The sequence below is a fragment of the Anthonomus grandis genome, chromosome 1 (genome assembly GCF_022605725.1).
Source record: "Anthonomus grandis grandis chromosome 1, icAntGran1.3, whole genome shotgun sequence".
Taxonomy (NCBI): domain Eukaryota; kingdom Metazoa; phylum Arthropoda; class Insecta; order Coleoptera; family Curculionidae; genus Anthonomus; species Anthonomus grandis.
The window spans coordinates 52,661,984-52,681,695 of NC_065546.1; the positions used below are offsets into that span (position 1 = coordinate 52,661,984).

Genomic DNA, 19,712 nt, shown 5'->3' on the forward strand with positions numbered 1-19,712 from the left:
TTTTAAGTTTTAGTGATATTTTTTCTACGATAATTTTGGAGAATATTTTTATCTTACGATGTTTTCTCTAATGAAACACAGTTTGAAGGAAAATAGGCGCTAACAATTTGCATCAAAAATTCGCGGGTAAAAAAAAATTTTTGTACTCCTAAATTATAATTGAAATATCTATAATGTAGATGTTTCTATTTACCTCAAGTAATTTAGTTCAAATTTTGTAAATATTAGATACCAGTCAAAAAAAAAATTGAAAAGCATATTAAATGCAGTAGTTTTTGCTGAAAAAAAAACATGTTCCTATTTACCAAACTTCAGAAAAAACGACAACAAAGAAGATACCACTAATTTTGCACATTTCCCAAATGTTACATTTAACTTCTAACACCCGGTATAAAAAAATTACTCAAAAACTTAAATATACCCATCTTATAGCAAATTTAATTCTCTTTCAGATGGTATACAGGGTGTCCCGTAAATAGTGGTCCAAATGAAAACTTCTAATAGATTGGACTATTTCCAATCAGAATAATCCAACATAGCTCTAACGAAAGTGTTACGGTTTTCGAGATATTATGATTTTTGCGAAATTTTAAGAAATATCTACCTGTAATCAGTTTTTTATGGTGTGTCACTAAATGAAAAAAAAAATCACAATTTCTTCGGTTGGATATTATTTGCCGATAGATGTGCTTTATGATGCGTATTAAAATTTTTCAGTTATGCAAATATTTTTCACAGGAAATTTTTTTGAAATTGCAATATCGGATTTTTTTTTTCTTTCAAGTCCTATGACGCAATAAAATAATAATAGAATCTTGGTGCCCATTAGCGTAAATACTTATTTATCCCATGCCGTATTAAAGACAAACACTTTTTGAATTTTTTGTTAACCTCAAAAAAAAATGGTTGTTTTAATGCCGAAAGAACTATTTTTTCAAAAAAAAAATCGTTTTTTTTTTTATGTAAATTAATTCGGTTTATTTGCAATTTTACAAAAGGTGTTCAAAATGGCCACCACCTGCTGCTATACACGCCCTACACCTTCTTATAAAGGATCGCTTAATCCGTAGAGCTTGGCCAGCTCTATTTATCTCTTGAGCAGCAGTTTGGATGCCCTCGCGCAGATTTTCAATGTTTTGTATGGGTCTCCTGTATACAATTTCTTTGAGGCTTTCCCAGTAAAAAAAATCAAGAGAATTTAGGTCAGGTGACCGTGGGGGCCACAGTATAGGTCCTAGACGTCCGATCCATCGGTGGTAGGATTCATTTAAAATATGTGGATTTTCCGGACGCTGGAGAGCGCCACGAGTACAACAGCCAAGCCTGTACATAGGCAGTTGCCCATCTAATAACCTACTTATATTTCTTATCTATGACCTATGACACCGATATTAAAATTGTCACCGTTGACAACTTGGCACTAACTTTTTTAATACCTCTAAAAGTAAAGTAACTAAAGTTTTTTAATACCTGTAGTTGTTAGTATGGCGCAATACACATCACTTGAGTATGCAGATATGCACTTCATTTACGCTTTGTGTGAAGGAAACGCCAGGGCAGCCTCTGAATTATACAGAGAAAGGTACCCTAACGCTCGTCATCCAGACCACCGAGTTTTTATTAGGGTGCATGCTGCATTGCTCGAAGGAAGATTTTCTGGAAAAGGCGTAGGTGACGCTCGTGAAGGTAGGCCGTATTTAGAAGGAGAAGAGGAAGTTTTGTAGGAGAGAGATGCGGATCCCAGTACCTCGGTACGTGCCATAGAACTACGTACAGGTATATCCAAAAGCAGAGTTCAAAAAATTTTAAAACGAACTTATGGGTTCCATCCGTATCATGTGCAGCGCGTTCAGGCTCTCGAACCAAGAGACTACGAAGCAAGAGTAGATTTTTGTCGTACGATGTTGAGAAGGATGCGAGTTGGAAATTGGTTTAAAAATATCTTGTGGGGCGACGAATCAACCTGCCGCAAAATTGGAAAATCCACAGATTAGTAGAGAAGATAAATTGCAATACTAATTTAAAATCAATTTGTGCACAGGGATTATTAATGGTGAAATTATGGGCTCGTTTGAGTTGCCGCAAAATCTCAATGCTGAATATTATCTCCATTTTTGCAAAATATTCTCCCCATCCTTTTGGAAAATGTTCCTTTAGACATTCGCAGAAATATGTGGCTGCAACACGACGGATGTCCTGCGCACTACGGTGTGCAAGTTAGAAATTTTTGAAATGAATCCTACCCTAACCGATGGATCGGAAGTCTATGATCTATACTGTGGCCCCCACGGCCACCTGACCTAAATCCTCTTGATTTTTTTTACTAGGGATGCCTCGTATAGCAGCAGGTGGTGGCCATTTTGAACACCTTTTGTAAAATTGCAAAACACAAATAAACCGAATTAATTTACATCGAAAAAATAAAACGATTTTTTTTTCACAAAATAGTTCTTTCGGCATTAAAACAACCATTTTTTTTTGAGATTAACAAAAAATTTAAAAAGTTTTTGTCTTTAATACGGCATGGGATAAATAAGTTTTTACGCTAATGGGTACCAAGATTCTATTATCCAACCAAAGAAATTGTGATTTTTTTTTCATTTAGTGACACACCATAAAAAAACTGATAACAGGTAGGTATTTCTTAAAATTTCGCAAAAATCAAAATATCTCGAAAACCGTAACACTTTCGTTAGAGCTATGTTGGATTATTCTGATTGGAAATAGTCCAATCTATTAAGAGTTTTCATTTGGACCACTATTTACGGGACACCCTGTATATAGATTTTACGTGGTAGAAAGAATAACGGAAATATTCTTGTTTATATGAAAAAAAACAAAGAAATTTAATAAAATAAAAAAAAAATTAAATACCAGAAGAACTAACAACTTTTCGAAAAAATGTTATACGACCTTTTTGTTGCAAATGACTTGTATAATCACCTCTTAAAGTTTGGCGGTTTTTATAGTAGACACCCTGTATAGTCAGTCCATAATATCAGGTGCACTGTGGATCCGTGTTTGCAAATTTGAACTGTGCTGATAACTTTTTCCTGCTCGTAGTCTTGCTGAAATAAAAATTTGCATAATTTACAAATTCTTATTTGCACGATTATTTTAAAACTTTGAAAATAACCTACATACTAGAAGCATTACCTAATGCCTCGATGTATATATTCCTAGTCTTTAAAAAGTTTAATGCATCTCAGAAGTTTTAATTGTTCTGTAAAGAACCACAAAGTCTAAAACAAACCGGCTTTCCTTTAAACTTAAATAAAATCTTGAAAGTACATTATGATTTTAAGCCCGATTAAGCTTCCGGTAAACTTTTCCTTTAAATTTGTTTTTCCTTTTTACAGGCAGGCCGATTGCGTAACACAAACTATACAAAAAGTTTACAGAGACTTAAAAAACTATTAAAACCTCTTGGGATGCAATAGGCAGTCCCGTGATCTACTTCTGCTCGTGCCAGAGCCGTTGGGTATTAAAAATGGCACAGCAAACCGCATTGAGAAGGTCAATTTAAGTGGAGCATTAAAAATGAGATAGTAGAAAATATTTTTGTATTTTTATAAAACTAAATTTAATAAACTTATGACTCTAAAGGCATTATTGTTTAAAAAATATCGAAGATATAATATGTCATGTGATATGTAAAGTGAATGATGTGTTTTCCATAGATAATCCTAAAAAAATGTTAAAAGACTCTTATGTGGTATTTTTGATACAAGCAATAAACATATTTTTTCACAAAAAAGTATAGCAAACTGTTGGTTTATTGACTGTTTAATATTAAAAACACAGTTACTAATAAACAGGAACCGGTGAGATGGAGGTCAACTTTTCACAATGACGGTCCGTGAGTGCGATATGGCCTTATTCGGCATGGTGTGGCTGTTGCGCATGCGCGCCGAAATTAAACGATGTTCGGGTTGTCAACGGAAACGCGATTCGCCTAATCAGAGACCCGTATCGCGGGCAACGACTTTATTTACGATTGAAGGTGCTGCCACACCTACGCCTAGTGGTACTGTTGTAAACGAACTTGGAACTACGACCTTCTGCGAGGTGCATGGTTATAGGGCGCCTAAACAAGGTAGGATTTTATACTTTTACAGTTTATCTTTATTTATGGTTGTTCTAATAAATGAGTAAACGGAAAATTGCATGCTTTTTTAATATTTAGAGCGGCCCATTTTTAACTATGGATCATTATTTCCCTCAAAATTCCGGAGCGTTTTTACCCGTTCGTTAGGTGTGAATTAAAACATTCAATGCAATGTTATCTTGCGTTCAAACATTTTTAATTTTTTGATTAGTTGACTATTTTTGAAGTTAATCTCGTAGATCTTTGTTCCTTCTTTCAATCCCCGGATCCCTTTCTCAAATTTCTTCCTCGAGTTTCCTTTTAACTTTTTCATTGAACCTGGGTTCTATACTCTGAGGTGACGCTTTGCCAGCTCCCAGATCCAGGGAAGGGGTTTTAATGGGTTTGATCTGTCTAGGATCAATACGGGATTGTGAAGCAGGTTTTTTTAAATTTTGAGGAGGAGGAGGAGGGGTCATCCGCAGTCTTACCCCGCTCTCTCTCTTGTTTTCTTTTTATTCTGCTGTCCTAGTTTTTGGTAGATCGGTCGGTTTGGTAGCCGTCAGAGACGTCCATATTTGGTCTTTCTTGGTTCCCCCCACTGATAATAGTTTTCTCCACCGTTTGCCTTAGGTAATTAAAAGAAAACGTGAATAAATAGAGTTGGTGTGTGCTAATGAGTGCCTTGTTAATATAAGGTGAAGAATATTCCGAAAATGATTTGGTTATTCAATTCTTGCTTTTGAGAGTGAGGTACCCTATAAGGTTTAACATACACCGGAGATGAATTCTCTTTTACTCGAATTGTTTGCTTATAAATATTGGTTACTGATAAGGGGTCATTGTCTAGATGAAAAAAATCTGCAAATTTGGCACATATCTTATCGATTGAAAGTTTCTCTTCCTTGTTAAGTGACTTTGTATTAATTAAATTTAAAATTTTTTCTACACGTTCAACAGATATATTTGTTTTTTCAAATTTGCATACGTCATAATCTTGTATATTTTGTACTCTAGGATGAAAATTTTTTAGTTTAATTTCCTTTTCAGTTATTCATTCATTGATACATTCACTATCATACTTGCTACCAACACTCCTTCGCATAATTCATCATTCACAACTAGCCATTCACCCTCTAAGTTATATAGTGTCAATATATTTAATTATTTAACATATTGGGGAACAAAAATAAAATTATCGTCTTTTGATTCCAGAGGAATACTAATTTTCCTATTATTTACCCATAAGGAATAAGTAAAATTTTCATAGTTAATCGTAGAATTAAATTTTTCGAAAAAATCCGATCCTAAGACACCTTGTATACTACTATGAAAGCTCTCTATAACATAAAATTCGTAACTAATATTTACATTGTTTACCATAAATAAAATATTTGCTGATCCTCGCGAAACGGTAGACCCAGAGATTCCTATTATTATTATCTTTTTTGTTTCGTCAGTATAATTTGATAAATTATTCAATGCATTTGAAAAAATACAACTTAAGCTTGCTCCTTTGTCACATAAAAATAATAAATCTCTTGAACCACAATTTACTCGAATAGTATTTAATCCATTTATGCTATATAAAAATCCTACGTTCGCATTTAAATTAGACTCGAAAAAACAATTTACTTGTAGGGTCATCGCCATCGTTACCTGCATCTTCTGCACTCTCATATACGCGACCTATATTATTCCTGGTGCTGGTAAAATTTCCGCCTTGTGGTCTCCTAGAAAAATTTCTACCCCGACCTTGATTCCGCTTTATTGCTCGCTGGTTAGTTTGATAATTTCGGTTTGCATAATAATTATTACTATTATTTCCCAGAGTAAAGTGCCTTACAACTTGTCTACCCCTAAAAGAACTATTCAATCTACCCCTATTAATATTAGTATTTCCACAAAAATATTGGGTACGACCACGAGTATAAAATAGATTAGACGAAGGGACACTCGAAAAATTTGCAATTTGTTCATCTTTCGGTTCTGTTATAGCATCTTTTAGATTCTCGTAATTTCTAGCTTTTATTATGGTTTTTAAATTACTGTCTCGCAAGCCATTCGTAAAAGCATTTATAGCGTGTTTTTCATTTACCGACCTAAGAATTTGTAACGAATTATTATTGTCAGCTTGTAAGATGGTTAAATCAATCATTAATTTTTTCTATATTACGCCCATAATCATCAATACTTTTATGACTATGTTTTGAGTTAAATAATTGGGTTGCAAGAGCAGCCGATGATTTTTTCGTAAGAAGGTATTTTTTCATATCATAAATGAACTCTTCGATAGTGTTATAGGTTGGTTCCAAGCGTATTTTTGCATTTTGTGTTAATTTTACCTTAAGCACATATTTGATAAGTACAGCTTTACCCTCATTACCTAGCATTTCGCTATACATCTCAATTGCATCAATTAGCTGTTTGGTAGAATCTTGCGTCCATAATAGAATCCGTCCATCCATGTTAGGTAATGTAGATGCTGCTGTTTTTATGTCAAATGTGTCTGTCATTTTGGTCACTGATTTTTCGCCTATAACACTACTCTGTTCGACCACTTCTGTAGTTACTCGTATATTTAATTTTAATTCAAATTCAAATTCAAATTCAAAACAAATTTATTTATCATGAAGGTAAATAAATAATCATATACAATATTGTAGCATAATAATATACATATGTTGTACAACCTACCAAATACATGATAAATAGGACCATGCCTCGATTATAGAGAACCTGTGTGGCATAGCCCTTCAAAAACCTTAAAAGTAAAAAGTAAAAAAAAAAAAAGATTTTCTTAATTAATCGAGACATGCATGTATTGAGTATCATATTTAAGTATTTAAGTAAGGCAAAGCAGGCGGGGGTTCTGGATATGCAGGAAAGGTAAATTAATTAATATTTATAACAATAATAAGTAGACAGCAATAGAAGGCCGAGCGGCTCAGCTCTTTTAATTTTTATTGTAGATTAAGTATTGTTTTTTTGAGAATCAAGCAGTTTATTACGAATATATTTTTTATATGCAGTAAACGGAAAACTTTTGCAATTAGCCGGAAGTCTATTCCAAAGTTGAGAGGCGACAAAAACAAAAGATTTTTAAAAATTTGCTGTTCTATGTTGTGGTATTCTAAATAAATTTATAAATCTAGTGTTATGCTCATGAAGAAAATTTGTAAAATTGTTAGCTAAATATAATGACTCCCTAGTTTTTATAACTTTATACACGAAGGAATACATGTGATATTTTCTACGATTTTTCATATTTAGAATAAAGTTATTATTTAAATAAGGAGAAATGTGACTTCTAAATGGAATTTTGTAGGAAAAACGCATACAACAATTCTGAAGTTTTTGTATTGAGTAAGCGGAGTCTTCAGTCAATGAATCCGAATATACCACATCACAGTAATCAAATAAGGATAAAACAAGTGTGTTACATAAAAAATATTTAGTTTTAGGAGGTAAATGATTTTTTAAGCCGTAAAGTTTTCTTAAGCGCATGTATGCAATTTTGAGCTTATTCTTTATATGTGTTTGAAATGAAATACCGCTATCAATGTATACTCCTAAGTTTTTGACCTCTCGTACTACTGGTAGCTCTTGAAGAACAAGCCTTTGAAGAAGGTTGTTTCTTGGTATTTTTGCCGATTTTACTCCAATGAAAAGTTGAAAACTCACCTTTTGGGTATTTTAGTTTGTGGATACTAAATGCCATACTGCAATAGTGCAGGATTATAAGTGGTGTAGTTAAATCCCAACTTTTTCAAGGTTCTTTGTTTAAGTGTCCAGTTTTGTGTTCCCGAGAAAAGGCCAATTCCATTGGTAAGTCCTAATATTTTGATTTGGCATCTTGGTTTATGATAATCTACATATTACACATGTAAGTAGACACACGCATACCGTTAAGTTTAACCATCAATGCTTATGTCTACTTACTCTATTGGCGATTCCTCAATCTGGGTATTCTTCTACTTTCAGGCTTTTTCTTTTATCCCCCAGTATGGTCTTTATCCACTATTATAAGAGGTAGAAATCTCCACTCATCTACTCCAATAACGTCCACAACATCTACATTGACATTCACTGTTAAACCGATCCACCCAGGTCCCCCATCGCAATCATGCAGCCCTTTTGGAGCCAGGTTTGATTAATGTTTGTGACGTATAGTGAACCATGCAGTCAGTAAAATAACCTAACCAGTAAACCAAAGTCCTGTCAACATTCATTAGCTTTACTGTAGTATATTAGATTAAATACTAACCTCAAAATTACATTGTTATCACTCTCATTATTAGATTTTACTACCACACCGTTGTTTTAAATAGTTTCATAATAACTAGGTGCATATTAATTATTTTATTGAAATAGACCGTATAGATCTTGTAAACTAGATAAATAGGCCTATTTCAAAAGTACTCACGTGAACTTTTAGCCCCAAACAAAGTAATGTGAGATTTTAGTCTTGATATAGACACTATATTTAGGAAGAGCAACATAACTTGTTTTTAAAATAATATGCTTGATTATTAACTTTTCTTTTAATATAGATTCACTTAAAACTGTCTGTTCTTCCTTGTGAGATTTTCTTTCTTGGTTAGTGCTAGTCGGCTTCCCTTTGAGAAGATTCCCTGAGCTGTCTCTATAGTCTATTCTGGAGAAGAAGAAGAAGAGAATGAAGTCTCCCTCCTTCCATTGGTTCCCTTGTACCCATTTTCTAACCCTCACTTCCCATACCATTACTCTCCTTTTTCCTTCCTCTTATTACCCATCCCTCCATTGAACTTTCATTTAATCCACGTATAATTAAAGCGATATTAAGGTTATAAATTTTTATTGATTAATTATAATTATTAATTCCTTAATTATTAATTCTTTATTTTTTTTATTTTTATTTTTTTTATTTAGCACACTGTTAACAGTTTTCTCCACTGTTTTCTTTAGGTAATTAAAAGAAAACGTTAATAAATAGAGGTGGTGTGTGCTAATGAGTGATTTGTTGTCGCTCTTGAAATCGCTGCTGCAACTAATTGCATGAACTGCTGAATCAATTGCTCCAAATGAATAGAAGAAAGTTAACTGCTAACTGCTAACTGCTGAATAATGAAAAAAAATCCAACTGCTGAACGGGTCGTCCAGCGGCGCGGGCTCCTTATATACTCGACAGACCATGGTTCCGGAAGATTCGCTAATCTGCCATGCGTCTACAGAGATGTCGTGCGATTTGCTCGCTTGCGTCAGCGCGATAATTGCGGAATGACGAATCACATTATTGGCGTTGCCAATATCTTTAGAGCAATAAACCTGTAAAATAAAAGTTGAGAGATAAATGGGTCTTGATGATGGACACCACTTCTTCTGCGATTGAATTTGACGATGACATTAATTTTGAAAGTAATTTAAACATTAAGATCCTTTTTTATAGCGAGACCTATTTGTTACAGTAGATTCGCTTATCTAGATTAAATACCCCTAAGAAAGCAGAACTTCATTCATATCACAATTATTAAAGATACGTGCAGCGTTTGCTTAACATAAAACTTTTTTGCTCGATGATGCGAAATGATATTGAAAATTTAATAGCACCAAAAGTCGCCTCACCGTCATAAACAATTTGTACCTAAATCAACTTCCTCAGACAAAGTGTTTTGGGAGAAGTCGGAAACGATAGATTGTTGAGATATTCTTCAGAGTCGTTGTTACAAATGTAATTTGGGTCACTCTAGTAAATACTGTAAAAATACTCTAGTTGTACCTTATGAGCAGACTTACATGATCCTAAAAACTGTAAATCTACTCCTGATATTTAGAAATGTAGCAACAGTAACTCTTTAAGAGAAAAATTTAATTTGGACAAAAATACTAATTATGCTGTACGGAATTACAACGATTTTTATGCATACAGGCAAATAAATAGATAATATAAATCAGTAATTTTCGGGCCCACTTCGTAGCAAGTAAGATCATTAGGCTCTTACTTCTCGCCTATCAATAATCTCTGACTGAACGCATGTTAACCATGGCAATCAGTCCAGCATGAACCAGTAGCAGCAGCATTTAGATGATCTTTGAATCTATTATCAGAATTAAATTACGAGACAGTTTTATCACAAAGCAAAACTCTTTAATTTACTCTCGACACGTGTTTCGCTTACAATGTTAGCATCTCCGGGACAAGAATAAAACTGTTTGAAGAATTTTGGTTAGTGGTAAAACTGTCTCGTAATTTAAGTGTCATACCTAAGGTTACAACTATAGGACTATTATCAAAATGTTAGAGGACTTCGCTCGAAAACAAAAAAATTCTTTAATGCCATTCTAAGGTGTAATTATGATGTGATTGGCTATCGCTGAGATGCTGAAAGATGGGCTTTATAATTCTGAACTCTTTCCTAATGAATACACAATATATTGCTCTAACAGAAACGATGTTGAAATAGCGGTGTTACTTACACAATATCTGTACAATTCAAAATACTATTCTTAGGAGATTTTAACATTCCAGAATATGTATTTCATACCCGTGATATAGGGTGAATAATCTAATTAATTTATTAGAATTGTCGATTGAAAGCAAATAAATATAGTTGAAAATAAACAATGGAGGCTCTTAGATCTTGTCATCGAGTCCAGATGTCACTTTTACACATTGCAAAAATGTCACGACTTTTTAATTGAGGAAAAGTATATCTATTCACTCTAATTGATTAATTTGAAAAACGATTTAGATGAAAAAGTAAATAGAGGTAAAATTTGTCATATCTTGTATCACTATTAAAGGCCTGACCTTAGACTATTACATGACAGCTTATCATCAGCATTAACGCTGCTGTGGCGTTATTCTATGATAGGGTTAATCACTGTTTTGATAGTTTTGTGCCTAAAACCGGAAGACGAAGAAAAGGTTATCTGCCCCGGTTCTCCACAGAAAATATATAATCAATAAAACAAAAATATAACTCTGTATATTTTTGTAATATAATAATATAATAATAATGGAAAAAAGAGACTAATCTAAAAATGAGGATTGCGGTCCGAAATAAAAAAGGAAATTAATTTATTCCATAAGCAGTACTGTATTGTAGTATAGCAGTACTAATTTAGTGTCTGAACCTAATAACTTTTGGAAGCTTATTCTGCTTATAAAACAATAACTTGTTATCTCAAAACATGACCGATCAGCAAGGATCACTGTTGTCTGATTCTCAATTAAAAGTCTGCTTCAGTTATTGTTTCTCCTTTAAAAAATACTACTAAATCCCTACACATTATTTATCTCAAAACAAAACATATTCTGTTTTTAGCTTTACTAAATACACGAAACTCGCCTAAATTCGCAACTATACAATATTCGACAAATCAATCGTATTTTGAGTCAAAAAATTTCTTGAGAAAGCATTGTATCTGCGAAAGAAATTATTTATTCTTAATACTTTTTTAAGACAACTGATAAAATATTTAGGGTTCCAAGCGCTCTCTCTTTAAAGGCGTAATTCTAAAGGGCGAAAATAGATTGCAATTGAAAATCCGCCCAAGCATAAATCTCGAGCCTACTATCACGAAATTAGAAATTTCAATCTCTGATGAAAAAGCCGGCGGGTATGCCAACCCCGCTCGTTAAGGGGTAAAAGGCCACAATTTTTTTCCGCGTAATAAAGCAGATTTGATTATTTATCTATGACAAGCAACATTATTACTACTTTTATGTAAATGAGATTTTTATTATTACTTTGTTTTTCAATTTTTACGAAATAATTTTTTTTCACTTTAATTATCATAAATCTAGATTAAATACTAAAAATTGAGTTTGTTGCAAACCCTTTTCTTACTTATTGAAATATTTGAAGAATTCACCTGGACTGTCATAAAATCTAGTTATTTTTGAAAAGATCTCTAAAACTCTTGGCGATCTGAAAACTGATCGTCTAACCGGACTCTTGTGTTTTAAAAAATGTACTCATCAAGTAAAGAATTTCCATTTCTATCCAGTTGATTTGTTGATTTGATGCATTAATTAGTAGCTATATTTAGCTTATATTTAGCTACCTAATTTTTTCATATATAATAATAATTATATCCTTTATTTGCCAACAAAATCTTATACAGAACGACAAAGCAACGTCATACAAAGGAGGATCTAGCTCCCATAGGATACATTATTTTTGCTTATCTAGAATTCATAGAGGCAATAGCCTTATATAAACAAAATAACAAAATTCAAAATTAATATTCTAAATTTTTTTGTAAATTTTTCTTATGTAATAATAAACGTGCCTTTTAAGATAAAAATAAAAACAAAACGACGTAAAATCCTTTTTGTCCTATCTAAACGCATAGACTCTTATGGGACCTAATATTTTCTCTTTATATTGGGATTCACGCCTATAAATCGCCAAATTTTTCCTATAAAGTTTTATTTTATTATTTTTTGAATGATCTTTAATAGGGAAGGTAGAAATTTTGAATACGGAGCATATTTTGAAAAAATACTCATTATGGATTTACACGGGTTTTGTGCCAAAATAAAAAAAACGCAAATAAATAGATTTCCTGCTCATTTTAGAGTCAAACTAGTAATAACGTTTTTTCAACTACTACTGGATAGAATAATAAATAATTGAAATTTTTCTATAGGGCTCTTGATAATTCGACAATTATGTTTCATGGTTTTTCTCGACATTCTCTAATTCTATTATAGCTAGAATCGATTCGTTTTAACGTACTTATTAGATACCTCGACTATAGTTTCTATTTAATTTATCGATATATTCTTTTATGCGCTATTTTTTTCCTCTATATTTTTTTCATCTTTTATTACAATTGGCTTTCAAAATAAATAAAAATCGACGTAAAAACCGTTTTATCTTATCCCACTACATAAATTCTAATGGGACCTAATCTTTTCTCTTTATATTGTGGCACTCCTATAAATCGTGGAAAATTTTGTCAAAAACAGTTGTAAACAGTTTCTTTACTACTTTTTTAATTTGGACATGGAGCATATTTTAAAAACGTAAATAGAATTACTCTGAAAACAGCTATTATCTACATATTATGTTCTCTTGAACTACAGTTAACTTATTAACGGAAAGTCTATTTCATTATATTGATTATTTACCCTACACGTCGCTGGAGAATCTAAATCCTAATTTTTATAGCATATGTCTTATTCTTTTCATTTCATAAGGCCTTTTCAATAGAAAGGTTTACCTTTCCAACTCTAATGACCTTAATCTATGTTTTGATGCCAAATTTTAAATTTTATTGGACAGTTTTAAATTTTATTGGATAGACTGTGTCATCGTGCCGAGTACGGTGAATCAGATGCAGTAGTATATGGAGTGAAACAATTAATTAGCTCTTAAGGGTTAATTAATTTCAGATAAAAGGCATTTAAAAAAACATTTAAATATTTATTTATTAAATAGTTCTTTTAATAAATAAAAAATTTAATAAATTAATAGTTTTTTAATAACCGATTAACAGACTATATTATAAAAAAATTATAATTTGTGAGAAGAAATTTTCTTGTAATTTGGCCCCGAATTGAAACATTATCATTAATAGTTAAGCTTAATAATGTATATTAAGTTAGTATTTAAATATTAGTTAAGCAGAATATAACAAATTCATATTCATTAAAATTATAATTATTTAATAAAATCTAATAACTCTGATATTCTGAAAACTTATATTGTCTGAAGATTTCATAAATTTTTAATCTTATTATAATTTTAATAATAATTCTAAAATATTGTTATCTTCCTTCAAAATTCCATTAAAGTTTTTGGCAAAAATACAATTTGAAATTAAATTTAAAGTGTTCTAATAAAATAATAAATTTCCGTCTTGTCAGCTTTTCAGTTCCAAAGTTTCTTACTTAACATTTATATCTATACATTTATGCTGTAGGTTACGGTTTTCGGTCGTCTAATTTAAATAACAATGTAGAAAGCTGCTCTATTCAATTTAATGCTACGATATACTCAAACCGAATGGCAAACCTTAAATTAGCATTTAGACATTAATTTATCTGATGTCTGTCAAGCAAACGAGACATCAAGATATGTTCTATATTAGGTTTATTACTTCAAGTCATAGCATGTTAATATATTTTCTGAATTTTAATGGAAAAGCAACATAATTATTGAAAAGTACTAAAAAATAAGATAAATCAAGTCAATAAAACTGCTTGTGCGAGTACTAAAAAAATAAAAAAGGAATGCTAATAGTTTTTATAAAAGTTCTTAGTAGAATATATTGGACTTAGATTTCTCAATGTGTGCTTTGTTCTCTACTACTTCCACTCTTTGCCTCGCGACTCATTTTAATATATTACTTATCCAAGGTAACAGGTAGCTCGTTGAACGTTATCAAACCTTTCAGTTTCCCAGTGATTTCCCAATTGGCATCGTCCCTACCCAAATAATTTAATTTATAATTAATGCAGGTCTCGTTTATGTGTTTGTTTAATTAATCGTGTATTGCCATTATAATCTTTAGCAACAACGTACGATAATTTTGGTTAATTTTACAAAGTAATTGTATTTTATCCGTATAAAATAATAAACTGAATTAATTTTACCCATGCCTTTGTATAGTCTTATGCGTTTATGTAGGCATAATAGTACGTTTTAATATTTGTGTCAATGAAAATTCGAGTAGGGCTTCCTCACAACGTTGGCCCGCACCATTCTTAGTCAGTTGTGTTAATAGTGATATCATTGAGATACAAATTACTGCTGTTTGTTGAAAAGTCTTGAAGAGTGTGACTACTTGCAAGCCGTAAATCTCGGTTGGTTTCAATCAAAGTCTATTTGAAGATGGTGCAGAGTTTAATGGTATATAGCTTTATTATTATTAGTAAAAGTATTTACGCACCCTTACCTTACTTGACACAATGCGATACACTTGTAGTTTTGCTCGACTAATAAAGGTTTTTTTCTAAGGAAATCAGTTTTGCCCATAAATTTATGTCTCATGTGAATGAATATATATTTTGGCACCCAACAAAGAATTTTGTTGAGCGTGTATCAGACATCTGATATATAGAGTAATTCTAGGGATACTAAGGGTAGATTATAGTCCAACTATTTTGTTACATCCTAATAACCTAAGAAAAGTTCTCCTTCATAAGAGCCTCATGAGTTTATCAGATAAATTACACACATTTTTAGTTAAAAAAAATATATATATATATATATATTTATATACCCTGACAGCACAAACACATTGCATGCACATGACCAGAGTAAAGTTCAGTTCAACGATATATTAGAATGGTCACCGTCAAAATACCAGCATTTTACTTCTCAAACAATGTAAATAGAAGGTGGATGACATTGTTTGGCAGGTGGAATGCTGGTGTTTTGACTGGTGACCATTCTTATATATCGTTGCACTGGACTTTATCTAATTGGCATATTCATATATGCCAGGAATATCTTTTTATTTTCTATAATATATGCTAGGCATATCTGTTGCATTGCATTGGGATTATTTAATTCATATGCCTGCAATATTTTTTCTTTTTTTATAATATATCTAAGGCATATCTAACTATTACAGGATGTCAACTTGAAAGGTGTCTTTGTGAATATTTCATAAAATATAAAAGTTGCAAGAATGCTGTTTGGAATAATTCCCATAGAGATTGGAAAAACTAGAACCACCATATTTTTTTAAGACATGAGCCATCTTTAAGGACCTCCCACTCCAACATTCAAATTGAACCACCCCCTTTTGTCATAATTTAAATTAAAGGCTTTTTTTGAAAATATAATTTAAATTTGAAAATATCTTTTTAAAATAATATTATATAACGAAGTTACAAGATTTTGTCTTTATTTTATAGTAATAAGGGTAAGCCTAGGCAGTCTTTTATAAGACAACTTATAATTATATAGATTATTTTGCTCCGTTAACATTTTAACCTCCAATTTTATAATTTACATAACAAAAGGATACATTTTAAGCTTTACCTGTGAGTCATGAGGGGTTTATAATTGTAACCATACATAAAGAAACCAACTTAAAGAGGCCTGATAGTATCCTGGAAAGATTCGATTTCTTGTAGGTTATACTTAGTTCTCCGTTGACTATGTTGTAGTCTCTGGCCTTCATTGTTTTCAGCCCTGGTTATTCTTAGGATAATAAAGAACCACAAATGCCTAAAGCTGAGAGGTTTTTCATCAGTATGCTTCCAGTTTTCCGGTTATTTTCATGAAATTTTCCTTTCGTACTGTTGCATTGTTTACATATTCTATTTTGCAAGTTTCAAGGTTTACCTACCTTGAGAAGCCCTGTTAAATGAAGGAGCATGCCTGGTGTGGCAAAATATAATATAAATCAGGATTGAGTTTCCCGCGGTTTTCCTGAAAAGCCGGTTTTCTTGTACACATGTGACCAAGTTTTGTTCCGCTGTTTTCACCTAGAAATACCCAGTTTTGAGAGCTGAAACTAAGTTTCTTTACTATATAAGGTCATAGCCTATAAATCCGTACCGTTTTATGAGGAAAAACTCTATTTTCATTAAGTTTTCCCAATTGCATGTTTATCCCACGATTGATTCCGAGGATGATCGTAAGTCGTCGGCATTCAAATTCCTGCGATGGGTATAAAAAGGTTCCAGGTCCACCAAGGTGACACATTCGTCGCAGTAAGGTTGTACCATACCTTTCGAGCGAAGTACCAGTAATTTTTCCATATTTCAATACCGTTAAATTTTTAATATTTACATTAAAACTTTGTCTTGACGTTGACAGTGTGAATTGGGTTAAATAAAAGCTGTTGACAGTTTTATGAACTTTTAAAACTGTAGTTTAGACACTATCTTTCGTGTTTTGTAGGGCAGGCAGTAGGCGCGTTTATTAGGTATTACTTGTCTTCTCAAAGTGGTGAAAGACAAGTAATAACCCGGTCCGTGATAATATAATTACTATCCGTATAATAACAGAGCAGGGGTAAATCTTGACCGATTGATTGGGGTTGCTTCGCTTGATTGGTGTTGAGTTTCCGGCTTTGCTTCACGAATGTCATCCGTAACCGCTTGTACAAAACATCCTTAAATCATACTATTTTGCGTCATTGATGGAGTGCCGAATTTTTAGTACATCTTCTCAAATAACTACCTGCGCTTAATCATAGAAATTGGTAATGGGGATTGTTAGATTTTAAGGACATTTTTGTTCATTTAGTTTTAAGCCACCAAAACTGTTACTTATTAATATTTGTAATAATAAAGATTAAGAGCAATAAGATCTCATTATAACCGGCAGTCTACTTTCAATCTTTACCTGGTTTCTCCTCTGTCTAAAGGCTTACCCGAGAAGCTAGAGGGGACTCTAAGCTTCTTTAATAACTTAGAGTGGCGCCCGAGGCATTTTGTCAGCTTTTTCTCCTATAACTGTACAAAGAAATAGTGAGGGGAGTTGGCGGATACCCTGCGACGTCAAAGGTTAGAGGGTGGACACGGCAAGTACGTAAGTACCCCCCGCTACAATTATTCAAAAAGAATATTTTTGAATAGTATTCATCTACACAAGAAAATTTATCCCATTTACTACTCAAAGACAGTTAATTGAATTGTCTTTGAGTAGAAGAAGAAATCTATAATAAAGATATGGTGGTTCTCTAGTTCCATCAACCTCTTCAAAACCTATTTCAAACTGCATTTTTTCAACTCAAATAATTTGTGAATTAAAACTTGTTAAATTCATATCCTTTTTTATTTTCTTTAATTTATGAAGACCCAATTTTGTATTCTTTTCTTAAAGATAAATTTAGGTCGAGATTCTTTAGCATTAAAAATAAAAAATACCATGCAGAGCAAAAAAAAATTAAATGTTACTTACTGTAAATTAAAAACCTTTGTACTAAAAGAAATGAGGAACAAACTACTGTGTAACAAATATAATGGCATGTTTTATTATTTCTTCTCAAAAGGTTTTAAAGTGTCATTAGATAGATAATAATTAGACTAGAAGAAAATAATAAAACAATTATTTTATAAATACAACTTTAAATAAACATTGAACTTGAAAACCGATAAAAACTATACATTTTATAGGAAAAAACTAAAACAAAAATTCTAAAAAAATATAAAAACAAACTCTTGTGGATTAAACTTACGAATCTGGTCTTACGAATGTGGATTAAACTCTGATGCTTTAGCTAAATAAATGATAATAAATCAATTGTATTGGAACAGAAGAAAACAACTAAAGATGATGATATACCTAAACAATAATAATTTTTAAAGTGGTATATCAACTGTAAAAGTTAAATAAATATAGGTCCTACCCTTCACAGACGAAATTTTGAAAATTAAATACAAAATATATAGTTTATTAATTTTAAAACTTATGTTACTGGAATATCTGACAAATATAAAAATTGAATACTCGCTGCATATCTGTTAAATAGATGCCAGGAATATTGCTTCTGCATATACGATATATAGAATATTCGTGAGATATTCCAGGCATATTATTTCGTTAAATGAGAAATAGGTGGTATATTCCAGGTATCGAGATCCCCATGTTCAGGGTTAAATTTGAAACACTCTGTATAGAATAAGTTTTGGTTATCGACTGTACAATTTGGAGAAATACAAACTTATTATCCGGTAACGGTCTGTGACTAATAAATCTCATTTGTTTGTGTTTACTTTTTCATCCTATATTTTAGTGATTTCTTCAGGAGGAAAACACAAAGTCAGTTCAACATCTCAGAAATACAAAACAAAACGTAAACTAACTTTTGTTTGTTTTGGATACACAACTAATACTGAGGCAAGTGCTACTGTCCACCGGTAATAGCAAACCTGATCCTCTTGTAGATCCTAAATTTTTGGTTGTCTAAATACGCATTCTTAAATTTTACAATCAATCTTTTATAAACTTTAGCCAAACTGACGCCTTTCTTGATATTTATTTGGTTTTACTGTTTTTTTTATCCAACATTTCTTGTCTTATCCAACCTCTTAAGTTGTATGATCTTCTAATGTAAATTCTTCAGAGTAAATGTTATTTTCAATTTCTGTTTGGAGCACGAATACTACTATTACAAAATTCGTATACAAGAACCATGTCGACATATCAAACAAAAAAAGTGACTGACAGTTGACAGATAGGGCAAGTTTAAATAAAAGACTACTTTAAATAAAGAATAGATTAAATTTTCCTATTCCGAAAGTCAAAGGCAACTAAGATACAGGGTGATAAAAATATTTTTCTTAATTTTGGTCATAAATTTTGAATTTATTCTCCGCTTTTAACGGTGGTGATTAAATAGTGGCTTAAGAACTATTGCTTTAGCTATCGGGCTCCAAATTGCACAAAAGCAAAATCAACAGGTAAGTAATTTCTTCCTCAAATCTGCAGATATAGAAGTATTACACTAGATTCCAAACTCTCGTGGTAAGATCATGTAGATATCAGAATAGCCTGTATGGTTTTTATCTTTTTGATCTAGCTTAGCTTATGGGATCTGTGATCTTTTTCCTAAGATTCTTTAATGGATCTACTCTTTTTCTGTTAAACCTTTAATCATATACAAAAAAATCACATATTCGAGTGCAACTGGATACAGTCCATTCATGCTTAGGCATCACATAATCTTC

The 19,712-nt window shown here is 31.9% G+C and overlaps 1 protein-coding gene across 8 annotated transcripts in view; it reads left to right on the top strand.

Annotated features, from left to right (window-relative positions):
- Positions 1–19,712, top strand: part of LOC126733620 (disks large 1 tumor suppressor protein) — an 825,690-nt gene that overhangs the window by 332,358 nt on the left and 473,620 nt on the right. Inside the window, exon 1 of one of the 8 annotated variants that reach the window (XM_050437007.1) lies at positions 3,835–4,096. The exons of the other annotated variants lie outside the window; for them this stretch is intronic. Coding sequence (XP_050292964.1) covers positions 3,850–4,096 — 247 coding nt within the window. The 5' untranslated portion in view covers positions 3,835–3,849. Of the gene's footprint in view, positions 1–3,834; positions 4,097–19,712 lie in introns of those variants that run through there. 8 annotated transcript variants of the gene reach the window in all.